Raw genomic sequence first — 22,833 nt, forward strand, 5'->3', positions numbered from 1 at the left:
ACATTTATATGAAGGTTCAAGCTCTGTAATATTTCCTTGCATTGATTATTTAATGGTGTCACTTGAACTGACTGGATTGATTCCCTATGTTTAGGATTTAATGGAAAGAACGTATTTCTTCTTCATCCACTTTAAATGTCTGCACCTAGCCAAAAACTACTATAGTAACACAGCAATTGCGGAGGTCCTTTCTGCCATGTTGGTGTTGTCTGTGCCATATGGTGACTTCAGAAGAGCTCTTAAAACGGTTTTTGAATTAATAAGGACATGGACCAGTATCTTTGTGTGTAATGGCACTTCCAGACTGGGTATGTGTGTTACCTTTTTAAATGGTTCTTTGTGTTTCACACGCAGGAAAATCAGATTTATTTGCAAGCAGGCCTGGAGTCTTGCTATATAGAGCTTGGTGTCTTTTCTTCTGGAATTCCTGCCTCCAATTACAGCTTTCTTGTTGGCACTTTGTATCATAAAAAAAATTAAACTAATTAATTCTAAAGAATAAAATAAATTTAATTGACACCTTGTACATTTTAGATTACAATGCCAATTGAGGAAAATTTTGCCTCTCCAGTAGTGTTTGTCATGTGCTTGGGTAGGTTTCACTGGTATCTTTCCAGCTTTGATGGGTAGGGTGGGGCCAATTCATTGCAAAACTTTGCAGTTTTTTGTTCTCCTTCACTTGTGCCTGTTGAACTGATAAGTAGAAGTACGCAATCTCTAATTTTTCATTCCCTTCCTTCTCAGGTGACACTTTTTTAATCAAAGTGCTGTATTAAAAATTTTTACTCCAAGCTACTTGCTGTGTAAAAAAATCTGTGGGAACAGATTAGTCAGGACAAGGAAGAGTGATGTGTAGTAAATAGTATATCCTGCCGAAGACAGGATTGATTTTATTCTGCCCTTATGGAGGGAACTGGTGTCTTATTACCTGGCACTCGTCTTTATAGTATACTGTAGAGCTAGTGATGCATTCATTAATACATAGGCTGTCTCATGCTGCCTATTTTTCCCATAGGCTTCTCAATAGTTGTAACCTTAAAGTCAGGCAATGATTGGCAGTATTTTTCCTGTGCCTCTGTTCAGCTGGAAAGTTACATTTCCATTTTTTCAGTGTGCTACGTGTTTTTTTTAATGGTCATTGATCAGCATATAAAAGTCATGCAGAATGAAAATGCAATTACCAAGAAAGATAAATAGACAGTAGCAGTGGGTTTCATCAGAAACCCAGCTAGAGTGTCAAAAGGCAGGTGCGAAGAAGTGAAATAAAATTCTAGTATGGCGTGTAATGATTGACAAGTAAAACTAATGGTCCTTGAATTAAAAAAGAAAGTTCAAATTTGTGCCAGTTAATGAAAAAACACAGTGAACCACTGCTGTAGCTCTGCTCCCTTTTTGGGATAGAATACTTACTGAGCAGAAACATACTGTGTAATGTGGTGTGAAAGCTGCACAGCAACAAAATTAGCAAGCCAGTTTCTGAGGTTACTTTCCATGGATATGAAGCAGACATCTACATTCAGTGGGTGGTGCAGGCATAGCCTTCCCCTAGTACAGCAAGGGAGGTACGTTCCTTGGTGTTCCCCTTCTGCTTACAGAGCTCCATGGGAAATCAGTTTTCCCATGCTTTTCCCAACCAGTGTTACTGCTCTGGCTTTTTTTGGCCTTTCCAGTAGCATGTCCCCACAGTCATTGGCCCATCAGTAGGATCAACCTGGGTTCCAGGTTCTAGAGCAGCTCTAGTCCCTGAAGGAAACAAAATATTTAGGCCGTGTAATTTGGGTTACCTTGTACCCCTTTGGCTTTCCAGCTTTGCAGACTCTTAAGCAAGGTGGCAGCTGCACAGGGCCAGGGAAGGCTGGAAGGACCAAAGGAAAAAATACTGATATAGCCAAGAGAGAACAATAGTCAGCAAGTGGTGAGTTGTCCCACCTGCTGTCCTCACCTTATTCCCTTCTCCAGGACCCCTGGCTGTGGCTGATAACAGTCTGATTCAACGTAAAAATTAGCATAATTCATTAAAATCTGGGTTCTGTCATGCTCTGTTTCCAATGTGGTCTTGTTTCCTTTTCCAGGAGTACGGTATTTTCCCATTGTGCAGTACTGTAGCCAGTCTATCAGCCTTACCCACAGTAGGTGATTAGCCTGTGTATTTTGAAACGTATAAGGTTTAAATGGTTTTATTGTCTTAAGAGACATTAAAAAAACCCAGCCCTAATGTTTTATTACTTTGTGTTAACTGTTGTATGATTTATTAGCTGTAAGTATATATACTGTAATGCTTATGTGTCAAACCTGTTATTTATAAGTGATATGGTCTTCTTTGCCCTTTATTCTTTTTTCAGATATCACAAACGTGTTTCCCTAAACATGGGTGAAACAGAGCAGAGACCAACAGCAGGATCCCGGTTAGGAGCTCAGGAAAATGCTGGGATCAGTACCTTGGAGCACGGACAGAAACCACCTATGACACCTCCAGGAAAGCTTGTCTCCATCAAAATTCAGATGCTGGACGACACGCAAGAAACTTTTGACATTCCGGTAAGGATGTGAAGGTCGGGGTGGCTGAAGATTGTTCAGGCATTTCTAAAAAAAGTGTGTTTTCAAACTAGTTCTCTTTTTATTTCAACCGTGATTCCTTGGCTAATGAATTCATGTTATGGAGAAAATGGCTGTTACATCAGCATTAAATAGATGATGGTGCAATAGAATAACATTAAACAGTGAAGTGAACTGTAAATTATAGTTATTCTGTTACTGTTTGAATAGCTTCAGAAGAAGTGAAAGGCTTTGGTGGTGTTCTTCAGATACTACATCAGTGGTTTCCTCTGCTTTCTGAACAGTCAGAATACTTTCTTGGTGCTGTTTTGCTCTTGATCCAGTAAACCATAGATCTATGCAGATTTATTTATTTTTTTCTTTTCCTCTAGCAAGTCCTTAGGATAGTAACTTGAAATAATCAAGTTTTTCACTAATTGGTATGGCTCTAACAGGTACCAAGTGTTCTCACACACGTTGAGTGCAAGGAAAGAATCAAAGCACTCATCTAAAGTTTCTGTATACCTCACTGAAATTAATCTAGGTTTGTATTTGCCAAGGAAACAGAGTTATTACTGCTTTTGTGTGTGTATGATAAGAAGAATTGGTTTAAGTTAGTTTTGATACGAAGACTGATTCTGTTTTACACTATCTAGCTGTTAGTAACCACTAATGATTTTAACATGCCATATTTAGGTAATTAACATGTAAGGCTGTTGAACACTGTTGATGTTACGGATATATGCTGGAACATATATTTTTCCGAAGTCCTCAGGGTGCATTGAATAGGAAACTGGAAACTTGGGTTCAAATTTCATCTTTTGCTACTTACATTTTATTTAGCTATGGCAACTTTGATGCCTTCATTGGCTCAGTTTTCCCTTCTGTGGAATGGAGGGTTGCCAACGAGACACATAGATCACACACACACTCTGTGACAGTGCTTATGGTCACTAAAAAAACATTACCCTTGTATTAAAGAGAAAGGAATTGTGACTAGAAAAATCCTCATTAAAAAAACCAAAAAAATATATATACACCTCTTTATAAGGTTTTGTTTGTCTGGTTTGTGCATGTTACATGCACATGGTTTTTAGTTTGTTCTCTGCTGCTGTTCGTGACCCAACTATGACTGTGTGCTCAGTCTCAGATTTTGTTGTAGTAGAAAGTAAGTTCTCTTGGCAGGCAGGTATGTGTGAACGGAGCTGTCATCAAGTGAAATGCTCATGTATGCAGCAACTTGTTATGCTTTTGTGCCCTTCAGAATGCCTATCAAATATCTGTAGCAGACAGACTAAAACTAGCAGTCTTTAGGTAATCGTCGCTGTTCAAAAGTGTAGTTCTGGTATAAATTATCTAATGTTAGTGAAAGTTGTGCTGCTTATCTTATGTGGTAGAAATATCCATTTTATCCCAGAGGCAGCTTGTTTTTTCCTCTCCACAGCTGCTACTTCACCATACTTTGGAAATTACATGCACTTTGTAAGAGTTAATAATTCTGTTTAACAAACATTTAATAGGAAGCATTTTGAGATCAGGTCCCTTTCATCAAATTGTTTGGCAGCAAACATAAGTAATGTTTGGATGCAGTGCACCTATGTAGCTCCAGTTTTGCTTCTGGGAGTTTGAGAAAACTGTATTTTTTTGACCTTCAATATTAGAAGACATCAACATTACTTTTTGTTTTTAGACTTCAGCAACACCTGGAAGACCCAAGTGTTTAAACAACTCTGTTCAGAAAACATCAATATCATTATTTTCTGAGGCTTTTATTTCATAAGGAAGGCCCAGTTGGTTTTGAAGTCAGATCTTGTGGTGAAATTTGCAGGATGCTTAGATTATAAAGTCTCTTAGAGTGGATTCCCAAAGCCTTTTGTCTTTGAGGTATGCATAGTCAAATGAAATAATACACATCTTTTCAGTCTGCTCTAAAAGGCACTCAATTTTTAGTCCCATCTCACAAAACTGAAAAACTTTTAATATACCTAAATTGAGATATTTACTGATGTTGGAAAACCCATGTTACCATTTATAAGCTTGCTGGTTTTAGCCAGATTGGTGCAGTATACACGGAAAAAGGAAGCGACACCATTTCAACAAAATATTTTTGGAGCAGCAAGTGTGACTATGGGCAGAGGATGTTAAACACACATGCCTAAGCACACCTGTGGGGTTGCTTTTTAGTGGAGAATTAGAGGGTTTTTTGCATTGTTGAAGGTCTAAGCTACTCTTTCCAAAACCTGAGCTGCTATAGTTATGAAAAAAACCTTCCAAACATGACACAAGTAAACGGAGAAGGTTTTGTTTCCTACAGTTTCAGGAATTTTGCTGGATGATATCTTTGTTAGCAAATGGGCAAAACTTTGAGTGGTTTTTGTGCTGCTTGTAATGCGTCTTGTAGGACGGTATGAAGGTTAAGTCATGCCAGTTTATCAGTTGCTTGTGAAGTCTGCGTAAAACCAGAAACAGATACCGATGCTGCTACTTCCTGAATTTGGGAAGTGTGGTTGGGACTGTCCATCTGTCTGGTCCGCCTTCCTTGCTAGTTCTACAATTTATTTCTTTCGTTACAGATTCACCACCATCGCTCCATTAGCTAAAACTGGGAAAAGATCTTATCTGTGTATTGGTTTTTCGGGGTTTGTTTTGTTGGGGACTTTTGTGGTTGTTTTTGTTTTGGTGTGTGTGTTTGGGTTTTTTTGTGTTGTGGGTTGTGTTGGTTGGTTGGTGGCTGGTTGGGTGGTTTTGGTTTTTTTTCCATTGTTTTGTTTGGTTTTTTTTTTCCCAAATTATCTTCCAGGAGATGAGATTCAATACCCTTGCACTCAGGCAGTCCCCTGTCTCCCATCATATGCAGATGACTTGTTTTAATTAGAGCAAAATCCTTCAGATTTCTATGTCTGTCCTGTATGTAACAAAACAGGAGAAAAACATGACCTACTTCCATTCCATGCGCACCCCATGCTGCTGCTCTTTGGGCTGTTTAAAAGTGAAGTCAATCTGGTGTCATTTGACCTTCTAAAGGAGAATTGATTATTTTGGTGTTAGTGTTTTGATGCTATATAATCATACCAAGTTTGGCTTGTTGTATTAGTGTCTCACAAGGCAAAAAGACAGACAAAAAAAAGGAGGAAATAAAGATCCATATGACTTCATATGGGTCTGTAAATAATGTTTTTTGCCAGGAAATAAACCATGAAGTGTATGGAGGGAGTTTTTATGGGAGACTTGAAAAACAGAAGTCACAATGAAACCTTTAATAAATCGTCGCAAATGCAGTATTGTAAAAGTAAAGAGTACATAAGAAAAATGTTATATCCCACTTGCTGTCAGCAAACAATATTTCATTGCAGAATTTCCAACCCTTCCTATATTCCAAAAAGTTAGTGAAAGCTTCAATAGATAATTCAGGATCTTATACACACATCCAGTTAGCTGGCTGCATGACTCTTTTCAAGCAAATACAGATGCTTGGGGGAGGCTGGGGAAAGGTAGGCACTGCTGCTTTCATTAAAAATATTGTATTACTTCCACTTTGTATTTACTGCCTTTAAAATAAAAGGAAAGTATAAAATTAATGAATTATCTTTTTGAGCACACTTTTGTCTGTTCTGCTGTGAGAAGATAAATGATGTAGAATAACCTTCCCTCTTAAGTTACTGAACTTTTTATGACTGAATTTCTGTAGCTTTACTTTGAGTCTGCCATGAATTCGCAGATGAGAGCTGGCTTCAGCTGCAGTTGTAGATGATTAGTGCCTGAAAATCAGGCCATGACTTGAAAGTTCAGACTCATTCAGCACTTGCAGCTGTTGGTCATGGTGTTAGCTTTGTGAAGGGTTGCATGTCAGCGTGGAATAGATTTTTTGTCTCTTGCTTTTTGTTTCTAATTTCCAGTTTGGCTGTATTTACTGAAAAATTAGTTAGATATGCTAACTGAAGATTGCAGAATTCCAAAATACAGCAGTCTATTTTAGCTAGTGTTTGGCTGAGTTATGACTACATGATAGCATGAGTAAACACGGTCCCTTCTGCCAGGTAAGAGGACAACAGCTTTAGTTTAAATAACCAATGTGAAGGAAGAAGAACATTTTTTTCACCCTTATACACATAAATGATAATCATATTTATGTAGATCTTGACCATTTTGAAAGGTTGACACTTCTACTATAAGACTTGCAAAATCCAACACTGCCAGATGAAAGCTGTGTACTACACCAGAGAGGGTGGAAAGGTACAGTTCAGCTTGATTTTACTCTGGTTTTATTCCTACCAGTCTCACCTAAGTCAGTTGGAAGAGAATGGCACTGATTCCATAAAACCATACTAAAACTTAGGGATTTTCTCATTTGTTTTAATATGGTCTCCCCTGTAGATTCAAACCAGTTTTAAGTAAAAAAGAAATAAATTTTTTTAAGGAACAGTAAATATAGCTGATGGCTGCATCCACTGCAGATCATTCCAGGAAAGAAAACCCTTTAATGTTTAGTGTCTATGCCATTTATATTAATATATTTACTTTTATAGTTGTTTCAGTGCCAGAAGTAATCTTCTTTTAAACTGCTTCTAAGCAGAAAAAGTCAGTGTTGTTTCTTTCGAAGTAATGGTGAAGATATGACTGATTCTCATGTTATACTGCTGGGATGATTTGGTGACTCAGACCAGGTTTGACCCTGACTGATGCGATGCTTATGACTGATCATATCCTACTCTTTGGGTGAATGATGCTGATGTGACTGGAATGATACAACTGACACCAAATAGAAAGTCAGAGTTGTTTCTTTCCCATTAGCATCAAAGGTGAGATCAAAGTATATCACAGGAGGTAAGGATTCTTCTTTCTGTTAGGATCCAGTCATTTTAATTAAAACCAAACCAAAGACCTCTTTATTGTGTCTGGAAGAAAATAGTTGCTTCCTTTTTGTGGCTGCCTTTTGGAAAGACCAAAACATACTTGCCTGTCAGATTACTCGAGTTTATTAAACATCTGTTTTGTGTCTTATGTAAACTTTCTTTTTGTGAATGTGTTCAAGCTTTGTGAAATATGCAGGGTTGAAAAATGTCATCTGCTTTGAGGGATTAACATCAGGTTTCTTAAGCAACAGGAGTCTCTTAATAGAAAGCAGAGTGAAGGTATAATCCTTAGTAAACATCAGCTGTAAACATTTCATTTCTATTTGCTTTTCTGTCAGAAGAGAAAGGCTTCCTCACCTTTAGGTTGTTTGAGAGTAAAGACCAAATGGTCTTGGCTGACAACCATTTATCTTCCACAGGAGTTCAGATGTAGTAGCTTGGCAGGGAATTTTTGTGCATCAGGAACCAAATTTTCAGAGGGAAGGACTTCATATGCCTCAAGTCCCAAATTTTCAAAGAGAAAAACTTCATAATCGTACTGGGGCTCTGTTTCTTAAGGCTGATGTTCTGGGTGGGTTTTTTTTGTTTGGCTGGTTTTGTTTGTTTGTGCAGCCATATAGTGGTGTTTATATTCCCTTTGTGGGGAAAATGCCTTCTGTTAAGCGTGCTCCCCACCAAATTCAAGCCAGTGTAATTGTGCCAGAAAAATCTTAATATTAGAAAGTCTCGATCCTTAACAACAGAGATTGTGTACTTTGTTATAAATCTGCACAAGCATTGTTACTCTATTAAATTTGAAATTTCAGCCACCGTTTTATAAATATTTAAATTATTTTCTGTAACATTTATAAGTTACAGTATTTGCTTTGTCCTGGGTATCTGCCCCTCTCCTCAATATGCATGTTATATCCAGTGAGTAAAACAATTTTATAAAAAGAGCATTAGACAGTAAGGCAATGCAGAAACATGAAACAGTGTTTTATGCTTTCTTAGCCAGCTTCAACTTCAATTCAATATGAATTGCATTTTTTTCTAGCTTAGGAAGTGAACAGCAGGTCAAATGTCAGTTATTCATCAGTCTGAGACTTTCTTTTCTTCTCATGCCTGAAATTATTTGGACATCATTGTCAGACTATTTCAAATGAATATCAAGCATTTAAATATTCACTAATTGTCACACCAACTCTGCTGGATCCTCTGAAATTACAAGAAGAAAAGCTTTTTTTTTTGTGTATATATAATTCTGAAACACGTCAGTTGCATTTTTCTCAGCAGAAGATTATTAGTGGATACCCAGTAAACTATGATTTTTGTTGACAAATGATTAGAATGTCCTTTTTGAAAGACAGGGAGTTTTAGTGACTTGCATTAATAATTTATGTGCTTTTAAAAGTGGAAAAGAAGAATCCACAAGCAAACTTCTGTAACCTGAGACAGCAGGCTGTTTAAGGTGCTGATTTCTTTGTTATGATATCCTGTAGAATGAACAGGATGAGTGGGAAAATAATTTTAAGTGTCAACAGATCCAGTCCATTTTCAGACTGGATTGATGTATTTGAAGATAACTGGGAAATGAATGTAATTTTCTTTAATGAATTAGCCTAACTTGTAATCAGGGAAGGCTTCTCAAATAATGCCTTTTCACCTCTTTTGGTTCAGCTGACTGACCAAGTCATGCACCAGCGTGTGAGCCAGCACAAAGTGGAGGACAGAGCTGGCACAGGGAAGGGCAACTGTGGATGAAGAGGCAGTGCATGAACGCTTCTGAACACTGCTGCCCTGACTGAAGGGGTCAGTGAAATCATGCTGTTAATTTTGGTACCCATGTCTGTGCCTGTAAGTTGGTTTGCACAGTACTGATGAGGCTGGATCGATGCTTTGTGAGGGGAGCATGGGCTCCCTCCCCAGCTACGAGGTGTTCCCCTGGGCCACCCTGTTTTGAGGTGGCAGCTATCCAAGGAACAGTGGGAAGTATTTGCCATCTCTCTGCTTCAAAGTGTGCATGTATGGGTGAGTGGGTAGCTAGTGGCAGAAGTGGAGGCAGATTCTGCTAGGACTACATTTTCCTTTTTCAGGGGCAATCGGGGGATGTGCTGCCTCTGGTCAGAGGAAGGAGGGGAGTGAAACTGCCTGTTGTGTGTTTCCTTCCTTCCCCCTGAGACTGAGGTTCGTCTCTTCCAGCTTTAAAGATTTTAAAAGTAGATGTCAAAGCCTCAGGTAATCACTCCTTCCTTCATATTTAGGGTGAAAACATGGTACCTTCAACAGGCTGTTCATCATGCCTGTCTCAAACATGTATTTTAGGATGAGATTAATTGTTCTCTGGATGTGCTTGTGTGTCCCTATAAGGGGAGCATAGGGCGATAGCTTTGACTTCATTTATCATCTAGGCACCTAACTTGTTCCACAGAAATTCCTTTGTTTCCTTTTAGTTCCCAAACATGCCAAAATGATATGTGAGTATTCCCTGCACCCCAGAGCTGGCCGGCAATGCTGTCTAGCTTGAATGTGCTGGGGTGGGTGAACTATACCTCCCTTAGTGCTGCTTTTCTCTCCTAATTTGAACAAAGAAGTTACACAATAAACTGCACTGTAGAGGAACATAGCTTTGATTCTGTGCTGCAGTGGTGCACATGCATGCCGTGATTTATGTAAGCCCATTCTTTGTCAGCACAAGGTGGTCAGGCTAAAGTTACTTTCCTTAAGCTGTGTATGAAAAACGGTTGTCTTTGCTTCTGGCCATATGCTCTGGAGGGGATAAATGAGCAGGATAAGCTTCTGGGAGAAAATAGCTGCCTTCTTCCTCCTCCTGAATTAAATAAGTGTGTGTTGTCCATAGCTAAAGAAATGCAGTATAAGTGTGATGCTTGGCCAAGAACACAATCTCATGTTAGACTTCAGGCATTTCACAGTACCTCCAGCTTAGTCCTGCACTGAGCAAAAGATCAGAAAACTTGGGCTCATATGTGAAGTACTGCTGGTATGTGATTGTATCACAGAGCATGATGAATGGCCATTCAAAGCACTGTGAGCACTGTGAATTTCAGAAAGTTAAACTGCAAGTAAAAGTGTATATCCCTGTAACTTGTTCTCTTACCTGTTTGAGAGATGAAGGAATGAAGGAACTTTTATTGTGGAAACCCTGTGCAGTTGCTTTCCTCCATTATTTTTAGCAGAATAGAAAGCTATCCGTGTAAACAAAGGCTTAAGCACTGCAGAATAAAAGAACAGCAGCATGTCATAAACTGTCCATTCATTTCCCTTTCAGTTCATTCTCAGCTGAATACTGCCATGTGTTAACGATTTTTGTCTGGTGATAGCACAACCTGTTCAAATGCCTCTCTCCAGGTTTATTTGCTTACTATGGATTCCTTGCTCTGCATCCAACCCTGCTTTGCCTTTTCGCTTGGGACATTAATTTTCTCATTTTGCACTGGGATCCATCACTGTATGTTTATTAGAGGTTGTCACCTGTGCTTTTTCTTTCCTCATACCTTAAGTCTGCCACAAGCCCTCTCTTCCTCCCTGCTTCTGCGGGATGCCTGGGTTGCTCAGCGGGTGGAGCCGCAGCCTTAGCACTTACTGGGTGTGGTGGTCCCACCCACTTCGCTGCACTGGTGAGGATGCTTGTCTGACTCTGCTTGTGATCAACGGCACAGAGTCCAGCTGGAGCCTGTAGCCAGGGGTGTTCCCCAGGGGTCACTGCTGGGTCCAGTCCTGTTCAACATACTCATCAGTGACCTGGATGAAGGGACAGAGTGTGCCCTCAGCAAGTCTGCTGATGATACAAAGCTGGGAGCAGCGGCTGATACCCCAGAAGGCTGCACTGCCGTTCAGCGAGACCTGGACAGGCTGGAGGGCTGGGCAGAGAGGAACCCAATGAAGTTCCACAAAGGCCAGTGTAAGGTCCTGCCCCTGGGAGGAAGAACCCCACACACCCGTACAGGCTGGGGGCTGACCTGCTGGAAGGCAGCTCTGTGGAGATGGACCCGGGAGTTCTGGTGGACAGCAAGTTGCCCCTGGGCCAGCAGTGTGCCCTGGTGGCCAAGCAGGCCAGTGGGTTCCTGGGGTGCATTAGGAGGACCTGTGGCCAGCAGCTTGAGGGAGGTGATCTTCCTCCTCTACTCTGCCCTAGTGAGACCCCATCTGGAGTGCTGTGTCCCATTCTGGGCTCCCCAGTTCAAGAGAGACAGGGAACTGCTGGAGAGGGTCCAGTGGAAGGCTACAAAGATGATTAGGAGACTGGAGCATCTGAGAGCTGGGCCTATTTAGCCTGGAGAAGAGAAGACTGAGAGGGCATCTCATCAACGTCTACAAATGCCTTAAGGGCAAGTGTCAGGAGGATGGGGCTAGGCTCCTCTCAGTGGTGCCCACTGCCAGGACAAGGGACAATGGGCACAAACTGCAGGAAGTTCCACCTGAATACGAGGAAGAACTTCTTTACCTTGAGGGTGACAGAGCGCTGGCACAGGCTGCCCAGGGAGGCTGTGGAGTCTCCTTCTCTGGAAACATTCAGAAACCACCTGGATGCGATTCTGTGCAACCTGCTGTAGGTGAGCTTGCTTTAGCAGGGGGTTGGGCTAGATGATCTCCAGAGGTCACTTCCAACCTGACTGTTCTGTGACTCTGTGGTAAGGCAGCCCAGTGGGGCAACCTTGCATAAAATGTTTTGGTTTTCACCAGTTTAGCTACAGCCATGAGGTTGCTACAAAATTGGGTAGATGCTGATGTGAGTGCAACAGAGGGAAGGGAAGGGATAGAACCACGTTAGCAGTGGTTCAGACTTGGGTAAAGCTGCTGTGGAAGTACAAAGCTGCAGAGGTGGGAGAGAGAATAAATGTTAGGAACTCCTCCAATCCTTAAAATGCTTAAGAATATGACTTTATATTGGTTCATATTTTAGCACTTTGTTGGTTTTCTTGTTGGTTCTCTTTTTTTTCTTCCTTGCTTGGCACTAGAAATTGCCACCTTACATTGCTTATCCTCCTTGCTTTCTGCCTGCCACAGCTCCTTTGCAACTGCTGGTTCACTTCCTTGCTGTTGGTATTCTCCACACAAGGGACAACAGTACAGAAAGATGCAGGAGTCCTGGATGTATCTCCTAGGTCTTCAACCAGCCTCATTTTCATGATGATCTCGTTCCTCAGCACAGTATCAGGTCTTTGTATTACAAGTCATATGTTGTGCTGTGTGTAGGGAGAAAGTGCTCATCGCTTTTAAAGGCTGTATCTGCGCTGCAGAACTAGGGATGCTTTCTGCAATGACATAGTCAAATTCTCATCTGTACCCAAACTGTGGAAGTGGGATGTTTTATCCAAGTTTTACCTAAGTTAATTTGTGGTTTTAAAGTGAAATTTGACCAGCTTAAAAGAAACTAAAAAACCTGCAACTAGGAGGAAGTGATTAAAGCATTATGTCTTTGTGTAATCTTGGTATAAAGATGGCTGCTTTTAAACCAATTCCCAGGTTTAAAAGCCTTCAGAAAGACTTAGTAATAGGCTGGTTACCTGTAAACTTGTTTCCACTTCTCCAGCGAAGTGCCTTGACAAGGCTGTGATTACGATATACACATACAATTAAATGTTGCCTTTGCATGTCAGCGCATAAATCACATAAAATGCATGGCTGAAAATGTCTGCCAAAGCCCTTGTACATATTTTAATAAGGTTAGTGTGTTAAAATCAGTCTTGGGTAAATATGTTGAGTTTTGAATAAAGTGTGATGCATAAGGCACACATCCAGCACCAGGTAACTCAGTGAATACAAACAGTAATAGCAGAAGTAGTTTACAGTATCTGCTTTTCTTATCCCCATCTGCAAAAAGGAGGCTTTGACTGATAGAAATTGCACAAACATAACACTGCCAGAATATAAATAGCGAACGGTGAGTTATGACTTGGTGCCAATTCGCTTTTTGATGGCCTGTTGGCAGATACAAATATTCATGCAGTGCACAGCAGCAGGCAGTTTTCTGTTCATTTCTTTCTGCTACCTTCTCCCCTGGTTTTCTGATTGAACTTGGGAGTCCTTTCTTTTATTTTTTCTTCAGTTTGCCTCGCTGTTATAATTCTGGTCCTGTTCTCATGCCATAACATCTTTATATGGTTCGTGCTGAATTTATTTGTAATAATCTCCACTTAGTAGATAGTGGACATCATATGTGTGTAGATGCTGCTTACTGTTCAGATGCTAGTTCTTCATTCATAAAGGGGTACATTTTTTGCTCTTAAGTGACTCTTCACATTTCATTGCTTCATTATGTGGTGCAGATGCTCAGTTCTGTTCCCATCTGTCATCTCACCCCCATCTAATTTCTCCGTTTTGTCCTTTCTTAGAAAACATCCATCTTTGTAGCCTCTGTATGGACAAGTATGTAGCTCCTTGAAATACTTTATAACAGAGATCTCTTTCTGGTCTTTCAAGGAGCACATCTGGGCAGAGCAGCTGATACTGGATCTCTAGTGTCTGTTTGGGGAACACCTTCCCTTTCTGATTACTGGCAGAGATAAGCCAGATCCTCAACCACTGTGCATTGTCTTAGGTTGACTAGAGTGACTGGAAATAAGCTGGGTTACATTATGTAATGATGTCATCAGGAGACAGGGGTCTCCTCTGAGAGCACTGTCTATTGAAGTTAATCTCAGATACCACAGTTTCGGTGTCCAGAATTGAAATAAAAGGGGTTTTACGGAATTAAGTAAGTTAACACATGTAAACTGATGTGACAGATAATGCTTTGTCAAACCTTATCTAAAAAGGCATCTTACAGGAATTATAAAAGTACCTTATCAAGTAGTTTCTAGTGTTGGATTCACAAATAAATGTAAGCCCGGTGTTTTATGCACTTAAATGTTCCAGAGTAATTCAGAAACACCTCTGCACTTGGGGACAAACACCAGTGGCTGGCAAAACAAAACACTTTTCACAGAAGCACTTGAATACTCACTCATAGTCTGATATAAATTGGAAGGGACCTCTGGATTTGGTTTGGTCCAACTCTTTGCTCAAGGCAGGACTAGCAGTGAGCAGGTTGCCTAAGGTTGCAAAGAAACACTAACTGTAAGGATTCAGGACTGTTGTGTTTTAGGATCTTTTTTCTTTGAGAGCCTTAGTTGAAGTTCAGTTACCAGTTGAAAATTTGTCACTTTTAAACCTGCAACTGGCAACTTGGACGTAGAAGGCTTCAGGTTTCTATGTGGCAAATGTGGATTTGCAGCTGTATATATGGGCTTATAAAAGAAATAAGGCAGTATTCTTTTTATAAGAGACATGTCATAAGCTTGCTTATGTTCTGGAGTTCTTCATACACTTCAGATTTTCTTCTTAGACTTTGACGTGAAGTCAAAAACTAACTTTGGGTATGTGTGCTTTGAAAGACTATGGAAAATTCTAAAAATAAAATTCAAGTGGAAAGCAGATGCTTCAGATGGCTGATTGTGTCACAACATGCTCAATTCCACGATGTTAGCAGTCTCAGGAAGAGCAAGGTAGAAATACCAAGCTGCAGGAGAGCAGGCTTTGTGAACAGGGGAGTCTTTCGTAACTGCAGCTGCTTAAAAGAAGTCAACAGCCCCCCCTGAAAATCTTGTGAAAACCTTCTAGATTTACACCAGCTGTGGAAGAAATAAGTTTTCAGACTTTTTTCTATGAGGTCCAACTGGATTGCTGCTCTTAGAGAAATAGAATTAGGAGCAGGTTTGTTTCACGAACATAAGCTGAGTCTAGCCGTCACCATTGCTTTTAGTATCTCTTCCAGGAAAAAAGTAACTTTGAACAGATAGACGCCTTTCAGTGGAAAGGTCGCTTGTCTGAAGAGCATTTCAGATCTGTACCGCTTACGTTTCATTAGAGGGAAGATCGCATATGCACAGCTTAGCCAGGAGAAGTGACAAAAGGTTACTGAGGAAACAGTTCAGCATTTTCTTGGGCTGAGGGAACAAATCTTTGAGGGGTCAGTTAACACTGTTGTTGCTAGTTGCACGGAAATGACTGATTTCCCATATAGGTGTAGCTGTGAAGTAAATTGATTGTATGCATTTTGGATTTGCTGGGTTTTTTTCACTCTTGGAGCTTCTGCTATTTAGGATTCTGGGGGGGAAGAAAAAAAACGTAACTCAAGTCCTCAGCTTCTGTGGTAATATTTTACTGAGAGTTAAACTGAAAGTTAACTACTGCAGCACTCTCAGAATTAATTCAATAGTCACTGCCTGTTGAATAATTACTTGAAAATTGAACTTGTTAACCTGACAATAAAGTAGCATGAAAGGATTAAATAACTAAAAAAAATAAATTAACACAAATTAATATTTTTTAATCTGTTGATAGCTTAGGATTGACTTTTAAATTTTATATTTCAAATTAGCAAGATGTTTTAAGAGATGTTCATTTGACAGGAGTTGCCTGGCTAATTTGACTGTGAGTTACAATTATTCCTGAAGGTAAATGACTTGTCCTCTGCTGCAGACATCTTAGCACCACTCACAGGTAATTCGTTTGTCCTTCTTAGCCATCACATCCTCACACTGATATTTCCCAGGTGATCAGATGTTTCCAATTACTTCTGTTTTCATCTGGGGCATTTGAAGGCCCTTGGAAGGCTGTCTAGTCATGGTGCGAATTCCTTTGAAAAGGTCATGCATGTGAAAGGCAATACCATGTCAATAAACTTAGTTCTTGTAGAAATGGTCCATGGATTTGTGGGTGCTTGTTGCCATGGGCTGAAAACTACTGCACTAAGGCATAAAGTTCTTGGGTATGTATATAGCCCTCTTACTCCAGCATATAAGCTATTTTTAATTTTTCTTCATCTGTCACGATTGTACATAATATTCTGGCCCTGTAGCAACAAGTGGAACCCTCATTGTACAGGGAATGCCTTTGCTTTAGCTTTCAGGCTTCAGTCCAGGAGTGGGCTTCTTTTGCATTCCTATGCTGGTAGCTGAGGGGACCAGAGAGTGAGCTGGAGTACTAGGTCCATGATTTTCCACACTCTGTGTTCACTGGGTTTCTGGCTGTGTTTTAGGCTGTTCCAAGGAGATCTCTCTGAGGTAATTCTAGCTTTGAGTGAGGACTCACCCTGACCTGCAATTCAGTACTTGCATTTCTAGTCTTTGGGGTTGCTCCCTCATCCTCTTCTATTTACAGCTATAAGGATAGCCCTGAGGTACAGCTGAGGATGTGGCAACTCTTCCAGCATGCCAGATACTAAGCTTGTTGCCTTCATTTTCTTTTTACAATTGTTTCTGTGTACCCTGACTCTTTCTGATGAAACCATTTCATGGAAACTGAAATGCTCTCCTTGAGTAAGGCTGGCAGTCCTTCAGGCTTAACATTTTGTCTCCCACTCTGGCACATGAGTTGTCCCCTCTGCCTTTCTCTTGTTATTCCCCAGCATCCAAAGTCCCTTTTGAACCTGCTGATGCCTACTACCTCCACAATGTTCTGTGGCAGAAAGTTCTAGCAGTTTGCTGCTGCTTATGTAAAGAAACTTCTCCTTTTACCTCCTCTAAAGTGATGTATTATTTTAATCAACTGTTCCCCTAATCTCTGCTCTGTAAGGTTTGAGCTATTCTATTTAAATTGCATCACAAAAATGGGCCTATTATTATTATTGGGGGTGATTACATTTTAGTGAAGAATAAGCTCTTTGGTTATTGACTGACTAGCAGAGTAGTAGGTGAAGAAGATGACAGATCATATGCAGGCAAGAGAGTGGTAGAAAAAGGGGCATACAAAGATGCAGATGTATAAGAAGGCACATTAAGAGAAGTGGGAAGGAATTGTTTGGGACTTGTATAAATCTCTAACTTTCCTAAAATATTTTTTTTTGGGGGGGGGCTGTATTTGCAATGCTGGTGGTCTGATGCATTCATGTTTTAAACATGACAGCATGACACAGCCACATAAAGGAAGAGCACTAGAAAATAACAGCGACTGCACAGTGCAGTCAGTGTTGGAATTGGAAGCAGAATCCCTCACTCGCCTGTCTGTTTAATTGCCTCCTATCAGATGCTTACACATAGCAGAGAGTTAATGATGTAGCTCTTAAAAATTATTGCAAATTGGGAGTCTGTTACATTAATATGATTAATTTAAACTAAAAGCTGTAGCTAAGATACTGCTAAGGCACAGTTGCATATAGAGCTGTAAAGTATTATATGTGCGGCCATAGCATAACTGCCTGTTCCTTTCTCTCCATGTTCTGTAATGGCAGAAGGGGTCTGATCTGTTAATTTTATTTTTGGCAGTATCAATATAGGTGTTGGGAGAATGGTCATTTAAGTAATATACTGAATCCAGATTACAGTGGTCTAAAATATGTTTGGGTGAAGAACATACCTTCAACAAAAATACCCAAAATAACCAAATCAGTACAGGATGTTGCAGATACCCCAAAACAATGGACACTTGTCTTCAAAAAAAAAAACCACCTTAAGTGTTAAACTTAACAGTAAGATGGTGCAAATCAGCTTATGCCAGTTCCATACTTCTAAACATTGCAAGCTGCAGCAAATTAAAAAGAACCCCAGGCTTCTGAAAACAAAAATGATAGAGAAAAGAATGATTTGGGTTTATTTTGATTTTTTAACCTGTTTTTCTGAGAGGCAGTTTAAGTTTTGAGTTCTCAGAATGTAGAAGGACTGGGGGATTTTGATCCCCTCCAGAAAATGCCTGCCCCAGCTGCTTGAGGGATTTCAGCTCTTACTTGGCTTCACATCTGCTCATTGCCTCTCTCTGCTGCCCCCATCTTCACACCAGAGCAGGAGCCCTGTGCCTCTCTGGGCCCCTTTTGCACATTCCAGGGCTCAGCTTCTCGTTTATTAGGCTCCTGCCCCTATTTCAGCCTGTTGCCAGCTGTCCTGGGAAGAGCTGCTCTAGGATGCTGAGTATTGCTTGCTGTGTGAGTTCTGACCCTTGGGGAGGAGAGGAAGGATGGCGCAGTCTGGCACCTGTAGGGCAGGGTCTTCTCTGGAAGGGCAGGGAAGTAGGCAAAATCAGTTGGAGCAAGTTTCCCAGCATCTGTCTGAAAAGACCAACAAGGTAATTCCATATTACCAGAAATATAGGCTTCCTGCTGCCATGGCAACAGAAGTTCCAGTCCTGACTGATACCTTATTTTCTCCATGAATCACTGTAAGAATTGGCAAGGCTAGTCCTGCTGCTGCTTCTACGCTTTCATTTTCAGTTTCTGGTGATGCAGTGTTTGAGAGAGATATATTGAAAGGGAATGTTCATGTTTAAAACAATTGGAAAGGTTTGGTTTTCTTGCATTCTTATTTAAGAGTGTAGAAACATTTTCATCCTTGGTACAAGAAAGCTTTTATTGAGCCAAGCTTGAGCTAAGTATGATGAGAAGTCAATAAAACTTGTAAGTAGCTTGAAGGTTTTCCAAGTTTGCATGAACTTTTGTCTGGTGAGCCTTTGTCCTGGAGAGAAAATGTTTAGCTTGAAGGTTAAGATGAATTAGGTGACTTTTGATTATCCAAAGAATGAAGGCTGTGTTCATACCCTCATTCCTGTTCCTTTGCATATGGTTCTTTCATCCATTCAGTCTCTGCTAGTCAAGGAGGAGGACTGTTTGAAGAAGGCACTATAGAGCACTCTGTCTCTCATCCAGCAACAGCTGAATACTTTATGGAAGTATATTAAGTCCTTGACAGGAGAAGGTAGCCAGCTGGCTGCTGCAGCAGGATGTTCTTGTTCTCCCTCACAGCCGAAAAGGAGGAGTTGGCAGAGAGCCTGCTGAGCTTGCTGGGGAGGAGGGAAGGCACAGACTCTTGCAGTATTTTAACTAGGTGGGCTGTTAACCAAAAAAATGCAGCAGAAAGCACACATTTCAAGTCTGTCCAGGCCACCAAATGGAAAGCAGTAAAGGGCTGACTTTAATATGAATAATTGCCACCCAAGAGCCTCCATGGTTTGGGGTAGCTTAAGAATCTGCTTACTTAAAGGCTGCAAACAAGTGAAGTAACTACACTAGTATTTGTCCTGCTTGAAACAGCATGCAGAGTGGTGGTGTCTTGCTGATTAAAACAGTGATGTGACAGTTCTGCAAAATCTGGAGTTTGGAGATTATTTGATGGTCCTTTCTTGTTCTAATGAGTACAGTTCACGTCAAGATGTCAATGTGGGGTAACCAAGAAAGATAACTGAAAAGAAAATAATTCACATTATAATTGGCAAGTTCAGAAAAGAGAGAGCACTAGAACAGTGCTCACCATTTCATTATGCTGAGTTTTGAAAACAACACAAGGTACTATCCAGTTGATCATCCATTTCCAAAAAGCAAGCAGGTGAAAACAGCTTTAAGGCACAACTAATCAACACAGAAATAGGTATGTATTTTGGAGGTGGATGACCAGATGTGCTGAGGTACAAGTATTTGAAACAAACCAAGCCTCAGGTCATGAATTTACACTCTGTTATTACCTATACACTTCCTTGAGTGAACTCACCCAAGGAACACTGTGTGGATGCTCCACTGACTGATAAATGAAACTGTCAATTTAAGCACTGTAGGTGGTGGTCCCAGGAGATATTTTCAGTAATGTAATGAACAAATCTTACTGGCTTATGTAAAACCCAGATCTGGTTTGTCCCTTGAGTCTATGTAGATGCTGTTCAGTGATCATCACTGTATTTTGTAACAGACCTTCTCCTAGGCTTTTCATGGGTACTGAAGATAAAGATGATATTAACAGTAAGTGCTGAGGCCTGTATGTATTTTTGGTGATGGAGTTTTGTGTACTCAAAAGGTATTTGAACAGACATCTCATAGAGGTTCAACCATTACAAAGATGCATTCAGAAAATACAGTTCTTTGAACACATCGTCATCTTCATAAATGGTGACCTGGGTTTTGCACATGGAGGCTTAGTATGACTAAATATCCATGTGGACTGGACTGGCCTTTCAAAAGGCAAGAAATACAGTTCTGAATTGCTTTCCCTTAATCTTCTTTTGATTGACCTCTTGGGTAGAGTTGGGAAAAAGCTTGAATGCTGCTATCGGTTTGCTCTCCCTTCTCAATCTGGCAAAATTAAACTCCAATACTTTTGTGCTAATTCACAGTGAATCAGATGTGTTAATCAAAAAGAATACTTTTGACCCCTAAATGAACTGGTTACAGCTCTGGTTTAAGATTACAGATTGTTATAATAGGCGCTGTTTTTAGCGCTTAGTCACTGTTCATCCACAAGATTAAAGATTATTTGGCACCGTTAGCAAATAACCAGTGTGTCTCAGAAACAGCAGAACCCTACGGAGGTGGGTGAACTGTGTTGTGCATCCATCTGAAGTCTGTTTTTCCTTAACTTTCATTAGCAGCAAGCACAGTCACACAGGAAGTAATTAAAAATATGGGAAATACTTTATATGTATAATGTAGATGTAAATACTAATTGACATGTTGAAAGTAACTTTGAGTCTTTGTCAAACAGACTATGTAGACTTGCAAATTTATTTTGCAGCTTTCAGACCCACTTCAGCTACTAGTACAGCTCTGTGGGCAAAGGTTGAGAGGAGGGTTGGGAATTCATTGTGTTTTTTCAGTTGTTCAGAGAAGAGGGAATGGATACGGCTCAGGTTTCTCTTAGCAAGTTGAAGGAATTTCAGCCCTTGTTTTTAGACTTGCAACTGCTTGAGGCTTCAAAGCTATGTATGTGTGAAAGAGGAAAAGAGGGAAGGAGGAATACGTAACAGTGCTAATCTTATGTTAACATCAACACAAGGGTTGAAACCCCAGCTGTAAGAACACATCTGCAGTGGCAGAGGGGATATTCAAAACACATGCATTCAGTGCTCTCAGAAACAGGTAATGCATCACAAAATACCTTGGTATCCAGTTCAGCAGGATATTAACTGTATATTCAAGTTCTTAAAAATCTGTAGCTATTTTTCAGTTTTAATTTCAAGAAAACTAGTATATTTAGTTACAAAATTTGACCAGCAATTTTGTTACTGAGCAATCTGTACAGTTTGAGAACATTTTAGAGAATTTGTCAGACATTGAAGAATCAGATATAAGGGGAGAGGATAACTGTAACAACTGTATACATAAATAATTAAATAAATAACCTCTGGTTTCATTTGGAGGAAGAAAATAGGAAGCTTAATTTGCTTATTTTTACTTCTGGTCCAAGTGCTGAGAGCACTTAAAAAACAGGAGAGCGAGAGAGATTTACTCTGTGTGTTGTCAGACTTCTAATGTCTCCAGCTGAAAAAGGAAATTAAGCTGGAATCCCGGTTCCTTCTGTTCTTTTGTACACTTGCACTTTCTCGCAACAGGGCAGCTACTTGAAGCAGAGCAGGAATGTGTTGCCAGTTTGTCTTACACTTGCTAACCACATGGGAAAAGCTCAAGAGCAGAGAGTAAAATCTTGTCCTTAGTCTGTTTTGTCCACTTTTGCATGGGGGCAGAGGAACTCACAAACCTGCATAAGCACTCATTACTGGGTACAGGAGCTAAAAATGTTGCTTGTTTTTGAGAGGGAGGTAGCTCTGCTGTAGACTTCTGCAACAAATCCAGCTCTGTGGGTTGCATTAAAAGAATACAGTTAATAGGCAAAATAAACCTGATGATTATTAAAATGTCTCATTTGTCTCCTGCAGTTTGGTAATCTGTTTCAAATTCCAGATTACTGAGCATAGAATCACAGAATGGTTTGGATGGAAGGGACCTTAAAGATTATCTGGTTCCAACCCCCCGCCATGGGCAGGGACACCTTCCACCAGACCAGGGTGCTCAAAGCCCCATCCAGCCTGGCCTTGAACACTTCCAGGGATGGGGCATCCACAGCTTCTCTGGGCAACCTGTGCCAGTGCCTCACCAGCCTCACAGTGAGGAATTTCTTCCTCAGATCTAATCTAAATCTACCCTCTGCCAGTTCAAAGCCATCACCCCTTGTTCTATCGCTACAAGCCCTTGTAGGCCCCCTTTAGGTACTGGAAGGTGCTATAAGGTCTCCCTGGAGCCTTCTCTTCTCCAGGCTGAACAACCCCAACTCTCTCAGCCTGTCTTCACAGGAGAGGTGCTCCAGCCCCCTGATCATCTTTGTGGCCCTGCTGTGGACTTACTCCAACAGGTCTACAGCCTTCTTATGTTGGGGGCCCAAAACTGAATGCAGTGCTCCAGGTGGGGTCTCACAAGTGTAGAATAGAGGGGGAGAGTCACCTCCCTTGACCTGCTGGTCATGCTTCTTTTGAGCAGAAGTAGTTAGATTTTATATCAGTCAAACAGTAGTGTTGTATTCATATACTATTTAAAGGGAAAGTGAGAGTATGTATGTATTGGTATATGACATTACAGGATCACAGACTGGCTGAGGCTGGAAGAGACCTCTGGAGGTCATCTGGCACAACGCCCCTGCTCAGTCAGGGCCACCCAGAACCAGTTGTCAAGGACCATGCCCAGACAGCTTTTGAAAACCTCCAAGGCTTGACAACC

The 22,833-nt window shown here is 40.6% G+C and overlaps 1 protein-coding gene across 6 annotated transcripts in view; it reads left to right on the forward strand.

Annotated features, from left to right (window-relative positions):
- The window catches only part of FARP1 (FERM, ARH/RhoGEF and pleckstrin domain protein 1), a 213,970-nt gene that overhangs the window by 40,759 nt on the left and 150,378 nt on the right, over positions 1–22,833 (forward strand). For all 6 annotated transcript variants that reach the window (XM_040584421.1, XM_040584424.1, XM_040584420.1 and 3 more), the window contains exon 2: positions 2,343–2,538. In XM_040584421.1, coding sequence (XP_040440355.1) covers positions 2,368–2,538 — 171 coding nt within the window. In that variant the 5' untranslated portion in view covers positions 2,343–2,367. The remainder of the gene's footprint in view (positions 1–2,342; positions 2,539–22,833) is intronic.

The sequence above is a fragment of the Falco naumanni genome, chromosome 2 (genome assembly GCF_017639655.2).
Source record: "Falco naumanni isolate bFalNau1 chromosome 2, bFalNau1.pat, whole genome shotgun sequence".
NCBI classification, from domain to species: domain Eukaryota; kingdom Metazoa; phylum Chordata; class Aves; order Falconiformes; family Falconidae; genus Falco; species Falco naumanni.